General features: G+C 49.5%; 1 protein-coding gene across 1 annotated transcript; it reads left to right on the forward strand.

The window, feature by feature from the left end:
• Positions 1-505: 505 nt before the first annotated feature.
• Positions 506-18,254, forward strand: LOC144167611 (estradiol 17-beta-dehydrogenase 8-like). Its single transcript, XM_077696818.1, has 4 exons — positions 506-690; positions 7,842-8,055; positions 15,993-16,189; positions 17,363-18,254. The coding sequence occupies exons 2-4, from the start codon at positions 7,881-7,883 to the stop codon at positions 17,765-17,767; spliced, it is 777 nt and encodes a 258-aa protein (XP_077552944.1). The 5' UTR covers positions 506-690; positions 7,842-7,880; the 3' UTR covers positions 17,768-18,254.
• The last annotated feature ends 4,430 nt before the right edge of the window (positions 18,255-22,684 follow it).

Below are 22,684 nucleotides of genomic sequence, written 5' to 3' on the forward strand. Positions count from 1 at the left end.
TGTGTACTGTCAGGATTCCCTTCATCGGCAGTAACGGCGTTGGCACCTTAGTTTTCTTCCAAAGTGTCGAGATGACAAAAAAGCCCGCAGCTGGAAAATATCTCGAGAAATTAAAAAGAAATAAAATGCGCAGTGTCGCTAATTTTACGCGAAACGTTTTGTCAGCCTAGAAGTGAAAGTAAGATTTCCTTGGGCGCCCTGTGCACGAAAACATGATGTTGCACGCGTCAGAAGACCGCGTTTTTCTGCGAACAAAATAATAATTAAAATACAGAGTGCGTCAGCGTTCAACTTTTAAGCAAGAAATGTCACTGGAATATTTCATGTCGAGTTCTCGTCTTGAACCCGTCTGTGGGCTATGAACTATTACGAAGCCGCAGTAGCTGGACTGAAAAGTCTGGGTATTGACCTTTATGTTGGTTCATCAATCTTCTTCTTTTTTTTTCTTTTTTGCTGAATAAAACATTTTACTTCTCCATCCTTCCTTCCAAAACCCCACGTGATGACGGCACCGACACGTGTAACCACGCGGGAACAGATGCTCATAAATTTGACCCGACAATTATAAATCTGCAGCCAGTCCACCCGAAGCATCCAAGCGGACATTTCAGTTTAACTCTAATTCTTTCAACTTTGTTTTACGCGCACTCCATCGAAAACCACAGTGGAGTCGTAATCGGCATAAAGAAGGTAAGCAAACTTCTCGTTACTAAAGCGTCGCTCACAGCACATTTTTTACTGCACGCGAAACAACACAATTGTGTCGGCATTCGCTCACGAAACGCTGGAAGAGGCAAAGGCGCAACAGGAAGCTCGCGCGACGCATAGCCGAGCTTAACAGCGAAATTTCGGAACACGTGACCAAGATCAGCAAAGAGAACTGGCTGCAGGTATGCGGCGGCCTTCAGGGGCAGTTGTCCGTGAGCAAGACATGGAAACTGCTGAGGCACCTCATAGACCCCGCAGGCAGCATGACAGCAAACAACCGGTTTCTGACGAAGGTTCTAAACACGTATACGGAGACGGCGACCGGCCTATGAAGGCCCTAGAAGACCACTATATTCAAACGGAGCGAGGGCAACACCCGACCCCGCGAGAATACACAGGAGCAATGAAGACCTGGACAAATCGTTCACGATCTCTGAGTTGTGGACAGCAATTGACGAGAGCAACAAGAAAAGCGCTCCGGGGAGAGACGCCATCATCTACAGGTTTCTCGCCAACGTGAGCGGTAGGACGGCACAATCCCTGCTCGAACATGTAAATAAGGCTTGGGAAACCTCACAACTCCCGCCGGAGTAGAAAGAGGCTGAGGAGCGATTTATACCCAAACCGGGCAAGGCCCCCGCGATCGAAAACATGAGGCCAATATCGCCGACCTCCTGTGTTGGCAAGGTGATGGAGCGTATGGTTCATACGTCGCCTTCAGGAACACCTTGAAATCACCGACCAACTTCCGAGGACAACTTCCGAGGACAATTGGGGGAGCGGGGCACCCCACAGGGAGCAGTGTTATCACCACTCTTGTTCAATCTGGCCTTATTGCCACTGCCACGTTTGCTAGACCAAATCGAAGGAATCGGAACCGCGACCTACGCGGACGACATTACTATATGGATGGAGCGAGCGGGTTCCGACGGCTGGATGGAGGAGACACTTCAGGCGGCAGCCCTCACAGTGCACGAGTACGCGAAGACCTATGGACTCAGTTGCGCGCCGCAGAAGTCGGAACTCCTCGTAACCCAACCAGGCAAGCCCCGCAAGCAGCCCCCACCAGACATCCGCATCCAAATTGACGGCACCAAAGTCAAGCCGATGGACACATGTAGAATCATCGGTCTCCTAATAGAAGACAATGGCAAAGCACACGCCGCCGTCGACAAGATCAAGACCAGCGCGGAGAAGATCCTAGCCATGCTGAGAAGGGTTTCAACTAGAAACAGAGGACTGAAGGAAGACCACGCCCTGAGAATGGTGCAGGCATTCATTACATCCAGGATAACATATTCGGCCCCGTATCTCAATCTAAACAAGACGCAAAAGAATACACTCGATACCATAATCAAAAATGCCACCAAGCAAGCCCTCGGCCTACCCATCTATTCGTCGACCCAGCGCCTTCAAGCCATGGGGGCACACAACACAGTCGATGAACTCATGGAAGCCCACCTGTCTAACCAGTGACTCCGCCTGAGCCAGACAAATCATGGCCGCGTGGTGCTGGATAATATAGGGTGGCGCAAGGAGAGAGCAACAATCAAGAGGTCCATCCCAACTAAATGGCTGACAACAATCACCACCAATCCCTTACCCCGGAACATGATGCCGGGGAAAAATGGTGGCAGGAAAGAAGCCACAGCTCAGGCGATTAATTCCAAAATGCAGCGGATGGAGGGAGTCCTATACGTGGATGCGTCCCTCATCAAGGGCAGCAGCAAAGCAGCGGCGGTGGTAACCGACGGGGAACGGTTGATAAACAGCGCTGCAGTCAACACCAGAGAGTCAGCGACAGCAGAGGAGGTGGCCATAGCCCTGGCGCTCGTCCAACCGGGCGCAAGGGTGATGGTCACTGACTCCGGCGGCTACAGGAACGGGGTGATCTCCTCAGAGGCAGCCGCGATATTGCACCGGATCGAGCCGTAGAGCTCGTATGGGTGCCTGCCCACACAGAGGTAGCCGGCAACGTCATAGCCGATTATCATGCCCGAGCGATGACCCTCCGGGCAGGGCAGGACACCGACACCACCAACCCGGTGCTCACGCGTACAGAGAGATTACCTCCGAATATAGGGAGGATCGACGCAACTTCTCCGAGCCGCACCGCAGCCTGAGCAGAGAACAACAAACAATCATCAGGCGCATTCAGGCGGGTTCACTTACACACCCTGTCCTGATGAATCAATTCTATCCAGAAACCAAAAAGGACACTTCTCCATTTTGCACAAATACCATAGGCACTCTCGCACACATCCTGACGGAGTGCACTTCACTCAAGTACCCTATACCCCCCCCCCCCTCCACCCTCCACTACCCCACCCCATGAGCGATGGGAGACCTTAAGGTCCAGCCCCGCCCTGCCCATCCAGCTCGCGCTGGCGGCCAGGGGCCAGGAGCTACTGGCCGTATATGGGTCCCGAAACCAGGGAACCACCCCGTCCGACGTCTGAGAAGACGCCGTCATTTTATTTGAGCTCAATAAATGTTTTCTACTACTGCTACTGTCGTTATCCGAACTTTGCGCTGCAGCCTCGCACTGCTTTTAAATGCAGAGCATTTCAGTAACTCACGATGTCACCCGCGTTGACGTCCGTCGCAGTCCGCACCGTCGTTGTCCGCACCCCTCCCCCTACACTATATAAAAAAAATACTATCCGGCGCCTGGTTTCGATCCCTCGACCCTGCGGGCGGAACGCAATGTACATGGTGCTCTACCCACTGCGCCACAAAGCCGACACAGAATGGGAGGCTACGAACGCGCCTTATATCCTTGACTCATTCAAACTACGTCAAGAAGCTGCTGATACAACGCATTCACTACCACCAACTCCCCAAACACTAAACGTTAACTCAATACCCCCACCCCCTATGCGACGCATTTACTCGAGCCCCCCTCGCGGGGAGATGGGACCGCCAAAAACAACGCGTTGTGGACTGCGCAGTAAGGTGCCGGCACGTGCGAGAACCGCTCGCGCTGTTCGTTCCAGGCAGGGGGCGCGCGAGCACTGCGAAGGCGGGAAATTTGAACTGCTTTGGACAAACCTCCGTTCAATTCATCAAGAGAGAAGTGAGACAGGGAGGCGAAGAGCGTGATGGGTAGTAGCAGTAAGCGGATAACGGTGCCACAGGCCGTTATGGCGAATCACTGCTCTGCATTTACGACAGCTTTCACGTTGAGTGGAACGGCTTTAATTTTTTTCGAACTCATTGCTCCGAGGTGCTAATTGGGAGGGCATGTAAAGGCGAGAATGGTGAACGCGGGCACCGCGTAGCCAATTCACATGAGCCAATCCGAAAATTGCTCCACAAGAGCAAAAAAAAAAAAAAAAGACTGCGCGGACTCAAACCGACAAACCAACTAGCCTGCCGACGTGTTTCTCATGACGTGAATGATCGAAGTTACCATCATTCCCGTTATAAGATCGATTTGATTTGATTGTAGGGTTTAACGCGCCGACGCAACGCAGGCGATGAGGCGCGCTGTAGTGGAGGGCTCCGGATTAATTTTGACCACCTGGGGATCTTTAAAGTGCGCCGAAATCTCGTACACACGGGCGTTTTTGCTTTTCGCCTTCATCGCAAAAGCGGCCACCGCGGCCGGCCCAATCGAACCCGCGACCTCGTGCCAGCAGCACAACGCTATAGCCACTGAGCCACCACGGCGGGTCATTCTCGTTATAAGAAGGGGCAGATTTTTCGCGAAGCGTTTTATAACTGTTTTGTCGCGTTTTTCACTGCACAGTTTCCCGCTGAAACAAAAAATAGTGCCTTTTTTTAATGGTCGGTCCACACTTCGTGACACCATTATTTCGGGCAATATCCATTGATTTTCTCGCATTAGCATTAATTTTATTTGAGGGCTTATAATAGCGCTGCCAGATATTTCATATGTGATAAAGCTTGGCACACTAGAAATGCTAAAGTCTTATTACAGCATAGGGACACTTCTAGCCGTTGTTTTTATATCCGCAACGTTCAAGTTTTGAGGGTTTGACGCGCCAAAGCTAAACCTGGGCTATGATGCGCGTCGTAGCGGAAGGCTCCGGATCAATTTCGACCCCCTGAGGATCTTTAACGTGCGCCGAGAGCCCGAAACCTCGACACACGGGAATTTTAGTTTTTCGCCTCCGCCAGAAAATGTATCCACAACGTACTGCAGCGACTGATTTTCTCCTGCCGCTACTATAGCATGCATTCGCTGCGGCGATGAAGTACTCAATGGCTCTTGAGGTCCTGGGGTTACCTCTTTTTAAATTACTGACGATGACATTTGGTTGCAATTCAAGACATACAAATGAAAGAATATACACAATTCACACGAAAACCGAGAAATACTTGAATACACTTAGCTGACCACATTGAACTCGCGAGGGTCTCCCGGCTTCTGCCCTCGTTCGGTCTCGTTCGGTCGACTGAGCCTCGTAGCTTCTCATCTCTCGATCTTCCCAAAGCATCAAGTATTTCAGTTTTATTACACAGAAACCACGCCTACAAGGGTGTTTCCCAACAGAGAGTGAGGAGGGCCTACTAAAACACTCTAAGCCTCTTGCCACAACAACAATCTTAGGTTTGTGTATACAAAAATAATCACGTGATTCAGTCTCACTCTCACTCGGCAACTCCATCTTATTCATCAAAACACAAGTGCAACACCAATAGAAACCAACCAACTAAAAGCAACTCCGAGTGCTGACTAGACGAAAACTGCCGTCTTTGTCAACACGGCGCGCGCACTACAAAAGGGGCGGTGACTTCCTCGTCACTGGTCTCCGCCGTCCTGCCGACACTTTAGACCCACAGCGAATTTGAACTCCACTGCGTACCTTGGGCAGACAGCACAACTTCTCCAGACGCCGCGGCGCACCTCTCTCTCTCTCGTAACTTAATTGACCAGAACGTACACGCGATTTGCATGCCCTAATGCGATAATTACCCCTGACAAGAGAGACATTCCGTCGGTGTCACATGCACCTCTCGTGCTTCTGCGACGCGCTCACTGGGAAAACCACAGACACCTTCGATACTCTCACACAAATTACCGACCCTTCTGCCCGTAAGACAAGAAAGTTGCGGCTCTCCGCAAGTTGTGCGCTTAAACTTGAGCGACATTCTGGTCGTCCAAGAAAAACGATGAGAGGCTTAAAGCGTTCCCGCGGCAACACGGGGAAGTTAGACAAACTATACACGACGATAGCTGAGCTGCCTGTGGTGTCCATTGATTAACTGAAGTACTCAAAACTTAACAGCGTGTCTTCAGTCCAAGTAGCCTTCAAAACAAACACAATATGCCTGCCTCGCAAAGTGGGAAAAGAGGAATTATATCGCGGGCTTCGCCAGACTATCCTGGGGAATCAAGACAGGTATTTTGCTGGTGTCACCTTTCTTTTTTCTTTTTTGTTTATTCTTTTGCCACTACTCGCTGTTCGAGATCCGTGGCTTGAGGTACAGTATCCGGTTGCGATTGATTCGAGCCCAAGCAATTCTAAATGTTTTTTTTTAAGTCGTGATTTTTTTTTAAGTGTTTTAAATGAACAGGTCGTTTTTTTTTCGTAACTAACAGTGGTTGATTGATTGATTGATTGATTGTAGGGTTAACGTGCGCCGAAATCTCGCACACACGGGCGTTTTTGCTTTTCGCCTCCATCAGAAAAGCGGCCGCCGCGGCCGGGAATCGAACCCGCGACCTCGTGCTCAGCAGTGCAACCCCTTAGCCACTGAGCCACCGCGGTGGGTAACTAACAGTGGTTCAGTATGTTTTAAGTAGTTTTAGGTGCAGTGTGCAGCCTATCACCTTATTTAAGGGGTGCTTTGTGCCGTAGCAGATTTGCCGGTTCTGTACTGTTGGGGAAATAGAGTGTCGCGACAAAGTAATAATCCGCTCCCCACGAACGTCAAAGGGCCCATGCACACAAATTACAAGTTTGTTTTAGTTGAAAGATTTGGTGATTTGTAGCGGCTCCAGCGCTTGTCCGGCCAAAAACTGTGCTCACTGAAAAATTAATTTAAGTTCAAATATTGATTCTCCCGCCAAATTTCTTTCGTGACGTCTGCTATGACGTAACAAGGACAGGTCTTCAAGCGAACGTTACTGCCATTGGTGCACTGTCACGGCCGCTGGATGAGAGCGCACGCATCATCCAGCGGCCGTGGCACTGTTTATATACTCTGCAGCGGACTGCGGAGCGCCTTTGTTACCGTTAGTCCTCTTAGTTGACGCCACCATGCTGCGCAGGACCCCTATCTGCCCTTTGCACTTGGCTTGCTTTTGTTAAGGTAGGTAGTAATTATTTCATGAAACATGGGGTATACTCGACAAACAGGGTCACATAAGATAATGGCGCTGTGTCGTAGGAGACAACCCCAAAGCGCAGACTGCTGTGCAGCTATAACAAGAATAGTACGCGCAGTACCAACATCAGTTCGCACTGGTACTTCTGTTTACGTGTACTTTCGTAAAGCTTATATTGTTTACCCCTCCGTACTTACTGCTATAAAATGAATATCACACTTAAAATAGCGCCTTCGGCAAGCTAATAAGCTCTGCCTAACTTGCGTTTGCTTTTGCCGGCCTCAGCCAATCGCAGAACTGGCACGTACGACATCATATGTTCTGTTGCGGGAAATGAGCTAGTAAGTCGCATGGTCATTCCCTTTTTTCTAATTATACAGCTTATTTGAGCGAAGTTTACGTTAAAAGTGGTTTCAGCATGATTCTAATGAGGCAATCTTTTGAATGAACCAAACTTGCATTTTGTCTTCATGGCCCCTTTAAAGAGGGGAGTGACGAGGGGGATCAAGCTCATAATAAAGGGAGATGCTGTCATTCGCTCCTCACAAACGCAACGAAAGAACGAGTGGCGGAAGTGCGAGTGTTCTCGTGCGTGACGGACGGATAAGTATAGGGATAGAAGAGCACACCCCTGGCAAGTCTTGGTTCCTCTCGAGCAGCGGAATCTTGATCTAAGACTAGGGACAATGACGTGTCGTTCAGCGCAATCACGATTATTATTTCCGAGGGGGCAATGCTTTGCCACCTGCTAGGAGGTGTGTTTGTGGGAACGCACCTGTCATTTCATCCTTCGAAAACGTAATTAACCTATGTATTGTCCTGCCTTCTTACGCAGAGTGATCTTCCTCGCAACGCTGATCGTACACCACCCACGATGCCTGGACTTGAGGCAGACAGGCTGGCTGGCCGCGTAGCCTTGGTGACGGGGGCAGGTAGCGGCATCGGTCGCTGCGTCTGTCAGGCGCTGGCTGCCGACGACGGTGTCCTCGTGGTCGCCGCTGACAGGAACCTGGATGCCGCTACTGAGACTGTCTCTCTGCTGCCTGGAGGTGAGGAGAAAAAATGCGTCACGTTTAAAGGAGTACTGACGCGAAATTTCAAAGCTCAGATAACTATACCCCCTCGGAACTTCGTAACCGTTCAGTAGAACATATTTTAAATCAATTAATTCTTGCGCACACGAGAAAGCTCATCCGCGCCATCAAGCAAGCTCATCTGCGCTTCGACCCAAACGACCGACGTCAGGGCTCCCATGACGTATCGAGGCTGCCGCGGTGCTGTTGCAACACCACCTAGACTTGCTGTTGGCGCGCGCTTTTCCGCCAGGTGCATCACACATAGAGTTTCTTAGTGAGTATACTAGAGAGGAAACTGCGCCTCGTAAGCCATGTCGTCGTGGGGAATCATGGGAAGACCCCCTTTTTGGCTTGGGCTTGGCATGACAACGGGATTCTTAAGCGGTTTTTGGGATTTGCTTTCTTCACCATGCATTAACACGTTTACGAGCTACAAGGAAGCCGAAATCCTCCCGTTTCTGTGGTAGCCGTGTTCAGTGAAACAGCAGGCAATGCGTGATCGCACCTTACGTTGCTCATGCCGCAGTCGAAGAGAGAGAGAGAGATGAAACTTTATTAGGCAGCTCAAGTCCGAGCCGCGGAGTTATCAGTCCACGGAGGAAGGGGGTGTTCCACGGTCCTCCGACGGTGTTGGGCTTGGCGGAGGTGCACAAAGAGTTTCAATGTGGGCAGCCAAGAGGGACCACAGGGCTGCCCGTAGGTTTTCAGGGGGAGCGGCCTAGCTACACCACGAGTAGGGAATATCAGGGGGGAAGGGGTCGGTCGAAAGAAATGTGGAAGACGAGGTCGCCCGTACACAGCGCCAATATGTATGTTCATTGTCCGGGTAGCCACCGCATACCTGACAGTGCGGACGGCCTGGTGACTTGTGTATGTAGTGGAGGAACAGATCACAGGGGAGGGACAATGTCTACGCCTGTCTAATATATGTAGCGTGTCTCCGTGACATGAATTTAGATGGGGAGGGAAGTACCATTCTTGCTTTGCGGAGGTTGCCGAGATGTTCGCGGCGCCTTTTATGGTGCATTGCTCTATCCTCTTTTGGATTGTATTCCTCAGGCCACGGCTGAGGGCTGCCCGGGAAATGAGCGTCGCGGGCCAGAGCGTCAGCTCGTTCATTACCCTCTATGCCTTGGTGGCCAGGGATCCATTCGAGGAAAACGTGTAGGTGGGGATGAGCGTGCATGTATGTTGTCAGGCTAGTGTGGACAGGGGATGGAATGTCATTCGAGGCGAAGCTTCGAAGTGCTCCCTGACTGTCCGTGCGGACTGTAATGTGGGCGGTCCGATGCTGGTGAAGTGTAATGGCTTCTGCGATGGCTTGAGTCTCTGCAGCTGTGGGCGAGGGGACGTTGACGTGATGCCGTACGTGAGCTGTGCAGGGGCCAACCGATGCCGTAGTCGTTGTATGGTCCACAAAACGGGCGTCTGTGTAGTAGGTGTCATGGATTGGTTCGGGCAGATGTTGAGTGCGAGATGCTCTACGTTCTTGATCTGTGGCTTGACTCATGTGTTTTGGTATGGGTAGCACAGTGATTCTTGGTATGCTTTCCCAGGGTGGCGGCGAGGGAGTGATGGGTGGGAGGTGGTCGGTGGGATACCCGAGGGCGCGAAGAATCTCCCGCCCTTGCATTGAAGTTGTTAGTCGGTGGTGCTGAGCTTCATAGTAAACTGAGGCTTTTTCTTCAAGAGTGTTGTGGAGGGCAGCGTCATTAATTAATGCTGTGGGAGCGTAGAGAGGCACTCCCATTTCTACGCGGATGCATTTTCTGATGGCTGTTTCGATTTTGTTGGTTTGTGTCTCAGTAAGGCGCTGAAAAGGACGTATACGACTGAGCGGGTAATATGCCGCCGCGAAATTTGTAGCCGACGAAAAGAAGAAACAAAACGTATGTACTTCGACGAAGACAAGATACGGCAGATACGGGCGCTTGTATGCGTCCTATCTTGTCATCGTCCACGACTGTTTAAAGCCACGTTTTCATTTTTCTTGTTAAACTAGCTGGCGGTCGCGGTGCACCGGTTCACCACGAAGGCAACGTTTTCATAGGCACTCTCAAAAAACTTTCGAAACTCTTCAAACAACTTATTTTTTGAAATAATGGTAAAATAATAGAATCACAGTCTCTAATGAGTTACCCCCCAAATATTAACATTGTTCGTAACTACAACCTTGGCCTGCGGAATAGCAGGCACAACTGTTCCGGCAAAAATACGCTGTACTTCTTTTTTCCTTAGTTTTAAAACCGCCTGATTTTACTTTCCACTTACATAATTGCACACTATTCTTTGCGTTTTTGTGGCACTTTGTTTAAAGTTGCGGTCACTAAAACGTTTCAATGCAAGCCAATGATGAAACTAGGGCGAGCGCGATGTATAATGGCGGCCCATGACGACACAGACGTCCTTTATGTGAGCCGCATAGACGCTAGCGCCAGATTCCTCTCTAGCGTATACTGTAAGAAACTCCATGGAATCACATCACAGCTTTTGGGACTGACGTCACGAGCGAATACGGCCAGTCGGGCCGTTCTGGCACGAGCGCGCGCGCCCAGACCTGCATCGGTTGTGGTGCGACTAGAACAGTGACGTCAAATGCGCCTTCCCGTCATGGCGGCTGCCTCGGTGTTCGCGTCACGAAAACTGAAACTGGCACGAATAAACGTAGCTGTAATTATTTATGCTGCGTTCGACAATCCAATGTGTCATTCTATTATTAGTGGGCTCGTAGGCACCCAGAGCCGCGAAAAAACGTAATGCAAAAATTTCGCGTCAGTATTCCTTTAACATTTGTAAACGTAGTTATCACGAGCGAAGGCTCTGTTTGGTTACGTTTTTCAAAGTCTAAGTACGCAGTGTTTCATGAAAGTTGGGCTACTGAATGACTGGATGCAGCCTGTCGCTTGCGTTGAAGTGTCCAGCCTGCGCTTCATCCATGGCGAGACTTGGCGGCCAAGCGCTGGCAAAGCAGACGTTAAACCATCGCATGGTCACGTGGAACCACAGCGACGAGGCTCCGAGAGAGCGCAGCTGCAAAGCCTCTCCGTAGCAGTGAATCACGTAGCCTGACGTCAAATCGTCCATACTTTCGCTCCGGCGGCTCAAGGTCATTGTGATGCGATGAATGACCTTGCGAAATATGGCGTAGTATAGCTTTCGCTCGAAATCGGTCAGTGCGCGAACCGGTGTGACGATGATCACCTTTCCTTGCTCATTGACTTTTTTACACTATCTCACCGCAAACATTGCTATTATAGGGCACTCCGACATCCCGTGGTGACATGTAATTTGAGACGGCATATCTCACACCTTGTCATACCAAATGCACGTTACAGTATCGTAGCAAACAATCGTAAAAAGCTTCAGTCCGAAACCCACGAAAATATTCTTTAATGCTTCGGATACCATGATTTACACCATAGAAGCGGGTATATGATATAGGAGCCGCTGTGAAAGAATGACACCTATTAACTACTTACATCTTAGTCTTAGAACAAGAACAACACATGACATAGGCTGCCTGATATTAGACTGGGCATGCAAGCCAGCAGTATACAGATCACTTGGCAGGCTACGGAAGGCTACACGGCGAATGCCACGAAAGTGAGCATACATGAATATGTTCAGAGGTTAATGTTTACTGCAAGTACAGGACGCGTTTCCAGATGAAAAAAAAACTGTTTGATTTCTCTGTCATAAGTATCGGTAAAGCACGAAAGTGAAATGTGCAGCGAAATTTGCAGCTGAGCATGATTTGCGGGTCGGAGGCTGTCTTGTGGGTGTGCTTGGCGAGCAACGTCCTGCTGGCGGGTCGCATCGGCAAAGGTGTACGCGTCATTTCCGTGACAGATGTGTCGTCAGTGAAATCTTGGTATATCCCGGCATAAAACACTTTCGTGTTGAAATATAAAACCCGAAAACGAACAACCCAAAATATAACGTACTCGTTAGTACTAAAGGTTGCTTCCCGCAAGAAGACCCTGTATGCGGGGGTGCACCCTTTACAGGCCGCTTGCTTCGTTGTACTGGCGTCACTTCCGTGACGGATATGATGTACGTGAAATCTTCGTGAATTCCGGAATAAAACACTTTCGTGTTAAAAAGAAAACAGATGAAACGGAAGGCAACTATAGGTCCTTTGGAATAGATATACGTACTATGGGGTTCACATTTAGATGGAACGCGGGAGCTGCGATAGGGGGCCGGGATGTACCTCCTCGTCGCCCCTACGGAGGTACAGCGAGAAGGAACACCCAGACACTCTAGGCTGCAGACAGCTACTGCGGAATCCGCCATCGGGGAGGCAGGGTGTCGTCTGCTACTTGCGGGCTCCTGGTGCTGAAGAAGCAGTCAACCTCTATATTGGCGGTGAGCGGGAACAAGTATTGTGCTTGTTTTTTTTTTCTGCTTTAATTGCGCACGGCACATGCTAGAGCCCACAATAGAACGAGGCACCAATAAGCCACATATGTTTTTATTCTGCCGCTTATTCGCAGCACCTAACGAAATCGTTATCAGGCCAAAACATGTTGCCATTGAGCGAGTGACAAGCGTCTCAGTTATCTTCCTTTGCTATCAACGTCATGCTCACGAAACTGAACTGTAGTATGTATAGCCGCAAACCAGGTTGTTTGAACTTATGCCCATGGCTATCCTGTGGCGACGTGTTCCTCAGGACGTTGTGATAGCTCGGGCTACAACGTGGTGACGCACGTCGTAGGAGAATGAGCAGCAATCTGTTCTTGCTTTGCTGCATCAATCATTGATATGGTGCAAGAAACACTAAATCATTTCAGTGCCGCAGACTAGGGAACATACTCTCACTTCACTTCAAAAAGCTCAAATAAACGTCTCTCTCTCTCTCTCTCTCTCTCTCTCTCTCTCTCTCTCTCTCTCTCTCTCTCTCTCTCTCTCTCTCTCTCTCTCTCTCTCTCTCTCTCTCTCTCTCTCTCTCTCTCCTCTCTCTCTCTCTCTCTCTCTCTCTCTCTCTCTCTCTCACAGCGCCGCAGGATTTGTTCTAGTCGTTGGCAGCCCTGACAGCACGCCAGTAGCTGACGACGCGCGGCCGCCCCGATGACGGGATGCGCGATACGCTTCGGTGCGATGCTTCCGCGCGGCGCCATTAAGATGCTGCAGCCTCGCACTTTCGTGTTCCCTCTAAGTGTAAACCCCATAGTGCAGTAGCAACGGAATGAAAAGGAAAATATACTTGTACAGTGATGTGGGATTAGGAATATGATCCATATAGTACTTACGCCTTTAAGAATGGTTTTCTTTCAGCCGGCACCTCGCTTCCAAATAGTGCAGTTCATTCAATGCGGCGATGCACATATAAACGTCCATTAGCGCTGTTCGAAAATGACAATTTCAAAGAAAAAACTTCCCGGGCACTGGAGTCTGCTGATGTGCTTTGAACGCGAAAGCCTCGCGCTTTAGCGTTCAAATGTGCTTTGTGCTTTGAACGCGTTCGCCGGTATAGCGCGAAAGCCTATAGACTCCACGGAGAGTGTAGTATTGGGCGAGTTGCGCAACAAGAACAAGGACTTCAGCTGAGGCACACAGTACCAGCGCTCGTCCTGCGTGCTTTAGCTTTTAGATGCGACTGCATCTCATTCACTCGCCTTGTCCCTCCATACGGCGTTGTCCGTCCACACCCCTCCCCCTACACTATAAAAGAAATAGTTAGCGGCGCCCGGTTTCGATCCCACGACCCTGTGGGCGGAACGCGAGGTACATGGTGCTCTTCCCACTGCGCCACAAAACCGAGACAGAATCAAATGCTACGAACGCGCTTTATATCCTTGACTCATTCAAACTACGTCAAGATGCTACTGATACAACGCATGATGGGGCAATGATTAACACTTGCAATAAAAGAAAAGAAGCTCCCACTTACAGCAACAATGATGGAGTAAAGGTCGTTGCGACAGCGAAGCCCCAAGCATCCCACTTAGAGAGATTGACCAAGATTGGCCAATAAAACATAATAATAATCATAAAACATAATAATCATACGTGTTCCCGACACGTTTCACGCGATTTCAGAATCAATCCAACGGAAACACCAAGTGAACCCTACGATGCGTCGTATCTACACAGGGTTCCCCTCGCGGGGAGGTGGGCGCAATTTTTTCTGCATGTTGCGCTGTATTGTTGAGCCTAGACACCAGCTTAGATTGAAGTTGGAAAAAACATGGACATGCGACGTGAATGCGGATGCGTATACATCATCGGGGACACATACCAGCTTGTTGCTTCAAACCACCACAAGGCCCCGGACCCACTTCCACCTTTTTCTCCACATTGGCCTTGGGTCTTCCAATAAAAGTGTTCCTCCTATCCTCTTTACTGGTACATCGTATTGGCCGGTCTTTCTTTGCTTTCATTTCTTCGCCTTTTGACGCGAATTACTTCGACATGACGCAGACTGGTCGCACTTCACACGACAGCTTCCCCAGAATCAGAGCTTTCCGTGGTTGGCATGCACCTGTTATACTCACGCGCCGTCACTTTCACCCGTCGCATCAGGCTTGTTCCCCCCCTGCCAGGGTGCCGAGTTATAGCCGTGGTAATGCACTCGGATACCGGTTCAAATCTCACATTAACCCAAATGTGTTTTAGTGTGCAGCACTTTGGCGAACGCTACTGTATTTTGACGACGACGTTGTCCTCGTTATCAATCGAACGAAAAAAGAACAGAAGACAGAACGAAAACGGAGGAGGACTGTGTGGCAAAAGTGTGATAAGGAGGGCGGTATGACGGACCAGAGCCTTCTATACTACTCTGTGCCGAAGAGGTGCGAGACGCCCCCCGCCGGCGACGCAAGGCGAAAGGGTGAGAGGGAGGCAATGAGACATGTTGGGCGGTGGCGACGCGCTGAGAGATGTCGCCATAGCAGCGCGTGCCTTCGTGCGTTCGACGATGACGCGCTCACGTCCTGAGAAGCAGTTCGCGGTCCCTTCTCGAGACGCAGATTGCGATCACTTCCTGAGACGCAGTTTGCGCCGCCGACGCAGAGACTTACCATCACTGACATTTCAGCGAGAGGTTCAAACACGATTTACAACATGCTCGGCGGTGGCGGCGCGCTGCCGTGCGTTCGCTCATCACCGCGAACACTCCTGAGACGCAGCAGCTATGCGCCGTGACCACTGTGGCCGTAACCAAGAAGATTGCAGTTCGCGCTGCGCACAATTTTTGCATTAGGGAGTATAGTAACCGTCAGCCATTTTAACACGAAAGTGTTTTATTACGGGATTCACGAAGATTTCACCTGCGTCATATCCGTCACGGAAGTGATGCCAGTACAACGAAGCAAGCAGCCTGTAAAGGATGCACCCCTGCACACAGGATTTTGTTGCGGGGAAGCAACCTTTAGTACTAAAGAGTACCTTATACTTAGGGTTGTTCGTTTTCGGGTTTTATATTTTAACACGACAGTGCTTGCCAGTATACACCAAGATTTCGCTGACGTAATATCCGTCACGAAAATGATGCCAGTACACCTTTGCCGAAGCGACTCGCCAGCAGGACGTCGCTCGCCATACGCACCCACAAGACAGCCGCCGACCCGCAAATTATGCTCATCTTCATATTTCGCTGCACATTTCACTTTCGTGTTTTACTGATTCCTGTGCCAGAGAAATCAACCAAGGTTTTTTTTAGCTATTTTCTCTTTTCATCGGCTGTCATATTGATGCCATTTGTGCTGACGGCGACGGCCACTTTTTTGGCGTTCGTTGAGACATACGAGGTTTTCCTCTTAACGCGGGGAAGACGTAGAACCATTCACTGCACAGTCGTTCGTCGTGTTAGTAACGATGAACTGCACTCTCATATTCACGGCTAATGGGCTGTTCCTCAGACGTAGTACAAGATCAGGAGGAATGGTGTGCTTCGCTTTTTGCAGGGAGTCAATGCCACGTGGCCATGCACGTGGACATCGCCAGTCAGGCGTCGGTGAAGTGCCTTTTCGCCCGCATGAGAGATTCGCTAAAGCTGCCGCCAGCGAGCATCGTGGTTTGCTGTGCTGGAGTGAAAGGGATAGAGAGATTCGTCGACATGGAAGTTGACGATTTCGACAGAGTGGTCTCGGTCAATCTCCGGGTACGTATATACGTGAGCTTCTTTTCCTCACCTGCCATGGATCACATATAGATGGCATTCATTGAAAAGTTTAGCTGTCAATTTCTTCGCTTGGCAACACTGGAAACGGTCACGGACATGGCCGAAGCGCCGCGGACTTGGCGCGGCTTGTGCCACTGCGCCCGCACGCCGCAGAAAAAAAGAACACCGGCGTGCGTCGTCTACTCCGTCTCAACGCCATTCTCGAAGGTGGTGTCAACAGAGATGTTATTAATCGCACTCACATTTGAGTCGAGGCAATACTTTGCGTTCGGTGGAGTAGAGTTTGGAATGTCCACCCTCATCATGTGCTTAGCACGGACAAGTACCGCCATCCCGCGGAGCCCGGCGTAACAATTGTGACGGCGCACTCACATGGTAGCCCGCATGCGTGCCTCGCGAGTGAATACAACCTATGGGCATTATACTTTAAAATGGAAATGATATCCGTAGTATCACACACAGCCATTTGCTTATAGTCGCATTATGTCATTCAGCGGATCACTGGAATAAATGCAGAAAATACTTCAGGAGCTGCACAAGCTCTATGGTAGAATTAAAGATAAATATAAAGGAATCGAAAGTAAAGTTAAACGGTCACGCAGGAAGCTGCAGCTTTAGCCTAAGAAATAAAACGCTTGTAGAAGTGAATGATTACAATTACCTTGGAAAAGTTCGCATTGCCGATTCTAACAAGACAGAAACGCGGTGCAGAATTAGTTTGTGTTTGGAGGTATTCGGCAAGCACGCTCAAATATCGAACATTAAATCCTTCTATTACAGGGAAGGAAGGGATACAACGATATGCATACTGCCGGTGGTGACCTACAGTGCAGAAACTTAGGTCAGCCCAACGAGCAATGGAAATAAGGATGCTAGGAGTGATGCTTAACGACAAACTATAGAGAGGAAGACATCACTTGCATAGTGTATACATTGTTCATGTTAAAATACTTTATTTTTACGTTTTGCTTTTGTGCGAAGGACCGCTGTTCCTGGCGCAATAAACCCCACTGATTGATTGATTGATTGATTGATTGATTGATTGATTGATTGATTGATTGATTGATTGATTGATTGATTGATTGATTGATTGATTGATTGATTGATTGATTGATTGATTACCAGTGCTGCTCTTTTTCTTTGTTTTTGCAGGGGACGTTCTTGACCATGCAGGCAGCCACGCGGGAGATGCTCGCGAGAGGAGTCCAGCGAGGATCGGTGGTGACTGTGTCCAGCATCGTGGCCGCTACGGGCCTGCAACGTCAGTGCGCCTACGCCGCCTCCAAGGCGGCCATAGTGGCGCTCACCAAGACAGCGGCGCTCGAGTTGGCTGCGCACGGCATCCGCTGCAACGCCGTGCTACCGGGCTTTACCGAAACGGCCATGACGGCTGATGTGAGCGACGAAATTCGCGCCAGCGTGATCGCCCGGACGCCACTCGGTAGGATGGCCAGGCCCGAGGAGATCGCCAGCACGATCCGGTTCCTGTGTAACGACGCCGAGAGCTCCTTCATCACGGGCGCAGCGCTTGAGGTCACCGGGGGGCTGCACATGTGACCCAAAGACGCTAGATGGCTGTTGGGACAGAAATGTGAACGCGAACTCATCTCTGTGACGTCATGCGTGTACAGTAACACTGCAGGTGCTGCATGATTTGTACAAGATGGACAGGAGCCTTGCGAACTTTTGGACGAGCTGTGTAAGCGTTTACTCGGCGCAAGTCTATGACCCGTTAGTTAACCACACCTTTGAACTGTTAACGCTAAAATGTTAACCAGAGAAGTTAACGCGAATATCCGCATTTCCGTGATTCGGGCGCGGGGGGCGCCCGGAATCCACTGGCACCGTCACTCAAAAACGGAAACGACGACAGGCCAAGAAATGCGTGCATGCAGCACCACGCTGACACGAAAAGCACTCCAAAGCACCTTCACCCTCCGTACGAAGAAAAGACCACGTCAACAATACGAGACGAAAGTTTCAAGGAGACGCCAGGGATTCGTTTGTAGCCCGGCGAACATGGGCACAGTAAATAAACACTGAAACGCTGCAGCTGTCGCATATTCACTCATCGTCAGTAACAATCCGCAGCCGCAGCAACGCATGACATCCACACAGAACAGACGTGCTTTGCGTGCTTGAATTGTAAATGTGTTCATATCGGGCCTTGGGTGCTTAGCAAGAGCATGTCTTTGCGAAGCTCTGTGGTTTGTATCTTTTATTTTGTTTAGCCTGCACTATGTGGTTTGCGCCTTTTAATTCGTTTAGCTTTATGAGTACAGTTAGGACATGACGATTAGGCCTATTGATAACTCGTGGTTAATATCTGTCTGGCTCGTTGATTGACGGCACTTGGAAAACCACGGTCTATACTCCAAACTGTACAATTTATTTGCAAGTACTGTTTACAGAGCACGAGATAGTCACCCTGCATGAATTTGGGCAAAGCCTGCATCAAGCGAGACTCGCCCCCTAAACATTCAAACCACTCAATTTTATGCCAAAAATCACGCCTCCCAGTGGGCGTAACAACATAGAGTAAGACGAGGCTGTCAATTTATCGTAATTTGGCCACTGATTGGACCCCAAAACACAACCAGTCGTAGGTGTTCTCTCAAGTAGTCACGTGCCCCAACTCTCTCTCTCTCTCTCTCTCTCTCTCTCTCTCTCTCTCTCTCTCTCTCTCTCTCTCTCTCTCTCTCTCTCTCTCTCTCTCTCTCTCTTGCGGGAACGCAAAGACGTTTCTCAAAGACAATTTAAAACGAACAAACCAACCAAAACAACTGAAAACAATTGACAAACTCTCAGCGCTCAATAACACACTGCAGTCTGTGTGCTGTCCACCATAAAACGCGCGCGCGCACGCACGCACGCACACGCACGCACACACAAACTTGACAACATTTTCTAAACCGCGAACATGTCTATCGGCTATACTTGACCAGCAAGTCTTCACCTGTTCCGCTCATAGTCGGCCACGCGTCTTCCCAAGAAAACGATGAACAGCGAAAAGCCTTCCCACTGCTGCGATTCGCTCCCCCCTTACAGCTGCTAAACAAGTACGTTGACATGGTAGTTTGAGGATATAAATTTAAACACATTGACATTAGATTTCAGACGCGGATTCCAACAGACGTGCTTGCATCTGAAGTTCACGCATTTTTCCAAAGATCATATACGCGGAACCGGAAACAATGCTTTTCGTGGCAGTGACGTAAAGCGTGAAAGGTCATACTGAGCTATCGTCAGCAGTTCGCATGGTTAATTATTATTAGTAGTGAGTGGTCGACAGGGGTGAGAGTATGTTGCGACTTGCAAATTATGTTCTAACGAATGTGCGACAGTATAGTCGTACTCAGATTTAATTTCCCAACACGTACGAATCGCAGCAACAATTTCACTTTTATGCACTCTCACACACTAAGGGTAAAAAAGCACAGGGGTCGTTTAAAATTATTCCCAACAGTTTGAAACATAGTCAACGTTACAGGTTAATGTAATTAAGACTGGACTGCTATTAAAATGCAGTTAACACTCCCAGCTTGCCAACGTGTGAAAGATAGAAATCGAAATGTAGGATTCTTAAATATGCTGCATTAAAATTATTCCGGCCGGTGCTGACCGAGTTCCGTCTCTCAAGCACTTATTTTGCCGCTGAGGGCAGCTCGCACGCACTCATCTAAAACCGGTTGACCAAACCACTTTCAGGTCGCTGCACCTTCCCTTGTAATTATGAAATTTAATAGAGTTAAGCTCCGTGGGACATTGTGAAGCACTGTGCCCTCATTCTTGCGCAGCTTGAGATGAGGGAGAACGAAGTTCGCCGTTGAAGCCGATGTTGAGCCAGGATGCGTTTGCATCGAGATGGTACTGAGATACGACGATCAGTGATGTTCCGTGCTGGGAAGAAAAATTCCCATTCCTAGGTTCGGAAATTCTCTTTTTTTGTAAAACTTTTTCCCTGCAAGTTTTTAAAAAAATTCCTGAAAATTTCCCTGCATTCTCGCGTTGTAGCGGATAGATCTTTACGCTTGCATTCCTGTTTGGTTTTGGGCGTTAGCCAGCGCCCGTCCAGCGCCTAACATAGCTACTTTGCGTAGCCTTCCGCACGCTCACGTCGTTCAGAGAGTGAGAGTTTCATCGTGAATTAAATTCCACTATATCTGCTGCTCAGCAGCATTCGACTATGCATTTCAGATTTTGTACCAAGCAGCAAGCTTACTTTGAATGCTAAAGCCCTAAGTTAAAACTGCCCGTGTGACCACTTATGTACAGTTAAAACTGCCCGTGTGACCACTTATGTACAATGGTGGCCACTTATGTACAATGTGTGGTGTGTACGCTGCATTTGCATACACTTTATTGGCGAATACCTCGCCCGAACGGCTGAAGGGCTGAAGCCGGTTCGCATGTATTCCTGCGCATTAAGCTGAAACTCCGGTTGGCATCCTTGCACCTCTCAATGCGCAAGAATACCTGTGAACAGGCTTCAGTCCTTCAGCCGCTGCACCTTCACCTTTTACTAGATGTCTCCCATGGAGTATTATTTTTTATGTATGCTCCCTCCTGTTTTATGAGCTGTATTGGAAGCGTTCAGGTGGGCTTGTGGCGTGCGTGAGCACGGCTTTGGATATTTGAACGTAAGTCAGATGAAGTGTAAGAGAACTTTTTGAAAGAAAACAGAGTAATAAACGATGCGAGGTCGGTTCATTGACATTATTTTTCCTTTTAAATGCAGAGCATTTCAGTAACTCACGATGTCACCCGCGTTGGCGTCCGTAGTCCGCACGCTCACTGCGCATGCGCGTCGAGTCGAGGCGATAGCGAACTCTCTCGCGAGGGGCATTGGATTGGATTCGAACACTCTCTCGCGAGGGGCTTTGGATTGGATTCGATTGGATTGGCTTGGATTGGATTGGATTGGCTTGGATTGAATTGGATTTGGATTGGATTGGATTAAAGTGGATTGTGTTGCGTCATAGCCGCGGCACGTTGCGTCATAGCCGCGGCAGACGAGCTGGGGCCGGCGCATGTGCTGTACTCTCTTCCGCGGTTTCCTCTCCTTCTAGCGCGGCGCATATAACCGGTGTGCCGTTCTCCGGCGAGGCAACATCCGCGCTTGGCTCAAACACCTAGAGTCCACGCCGCTTTACAAGTACGCCAACGTCGTCGACTGGGACCGGCTTACGCAGTCCCCTCAACGTATATAAGCGGCGGAGCGCGCGTTCGGAATTCAGTCAAGGGCGTCTTTGCTTGGCTTTCGCTTGACGTGACGCTTTGCTTGACTCGAGTAGATGCGACGCATTTACTCGAGTTCCCCCGTGGGAAGATGCGGGCGGCTTTTTGTACTCCAAAAATCATAACATTCCCCGAATATCTATCAAAGATTCCCTTTTTTCCGGCCATTTCGGTCAAAATTACACCTGAAAATTCCCCGAAAAGAGAAAATTCCCCGCACGGAACATCACTGACGACGATGTGTATGGTTGTCGAGTCAGCAACTTCCAAGGATGACCCGGATATGAATGTGCGGGCAGAGGCGCGAGCTGTAACATTCCCGGGAGGGATGCGTGACCCGGAGTTCTCTCGATGTGTATGTACAAACAAAATATCAGAAATACAAAAAAAAAACTGGAAATACCTAAAAAAGCTAAAAGGAAGAAAAAGACGTTGCCTGGATCGACATATTGCCATCCAGTAAACGGGAAATGATGAAACGGAGTAGCAGTGCAAGAGTGTTTATGCAAAAACAAATCTCAGAATTCCTGCAGCTTATTTTGTTGAGCAAACTTGACGTATAGCGCAACATCTGCATCTTGAATATGAATGCTGATGCCTTAGAACAACAACAAAAAAATTTTCCACTGACGGCACTACACAAATGGAAAACACACACACACAGCTGGCTGGCGCCGCATCTTTTCAAAGTGCTACGAGTTGTGCCGCGCCTCCGCCAGATGGCGCCATGTGCCCTGCGACCGAGAGAAGACGCAGTGAAACATTCCCCTCGCGAGGGGCACGATCAAATGCAGAGCATTTGCGGGGGCGCACGACGTTAAGTAGTTTGCGTTACGTTAATGTTGTTGCACTTGTGGCAACTGCTGACGAGAGAGCGCTCGTCAGCAGTAATTTGAATGAGTCAACGATATAAGGCGCGTTCGTAGCGTCCCATTCTGTGTCGGCTTTGTGGCGCAGTGGGTAGAGCACCATGTACATTGCGTTCCACCCGCAGGGTCGAGGGATCGAAACCGGGTGCCGGATAGTATTTTTTTTATGTATATAGTAGGGAGGGGTGCGGTGCGGACTACGGACGTCAACGAGGGTGACGTGAGTTACTGAAATGCTCTGCATTTAAAAAAGAACCCCGCAACTCAGTGGCGGTAAGTAGGAAAGAAGCAGAAAGGTTCGTACGTGCTTTGAACAAATCTCTTGTGGCCTTGGAAATTGTGGACCTGCTCTCTACGGCATGCCAAG

Source organism: Haemaphysalis longicornis, unplaced genomic scaffold, assembly GCF_048455015.1.
Source record: "Haemaphysalis longicornis isolate Haplotype H1 unplaced genomic scaffold, Haemaphysalis longicornis Haplotype H1 scaffold_2, whole genome shotgun sequence".
NCBI classification, from domain to species: Eukaryota; Metazoa; Arthropoda; class Arachnida; order Ixodida; family Ixodidae; genus Haemaphysalis; species Haemaphysalis longicornis.

Coding starts and splice junctions, on each gene's coding strand:
- LOC144167611 (XM_077696818.1), top strand. CDS start 7,881: ATGCCTGGACTTGAGGCAGACAGGCTGGCTGGCCGCGTAGCCTTGGTG. Junction 8,056..15,992: donor TGTCTCTCTGCTGCCTGGAG/GTGAGGAGAAAA, acceptor CGCTTTTTGCAG/GGAGTCAATGCCACGTGGCC. Junction 16,190..17,362: donor TGGTCTCGGTCAATCTCCGG/GTACGTATATAC, acceptor TTGTTTTTGCAG/GGGACGTTCTTGACCATGCA.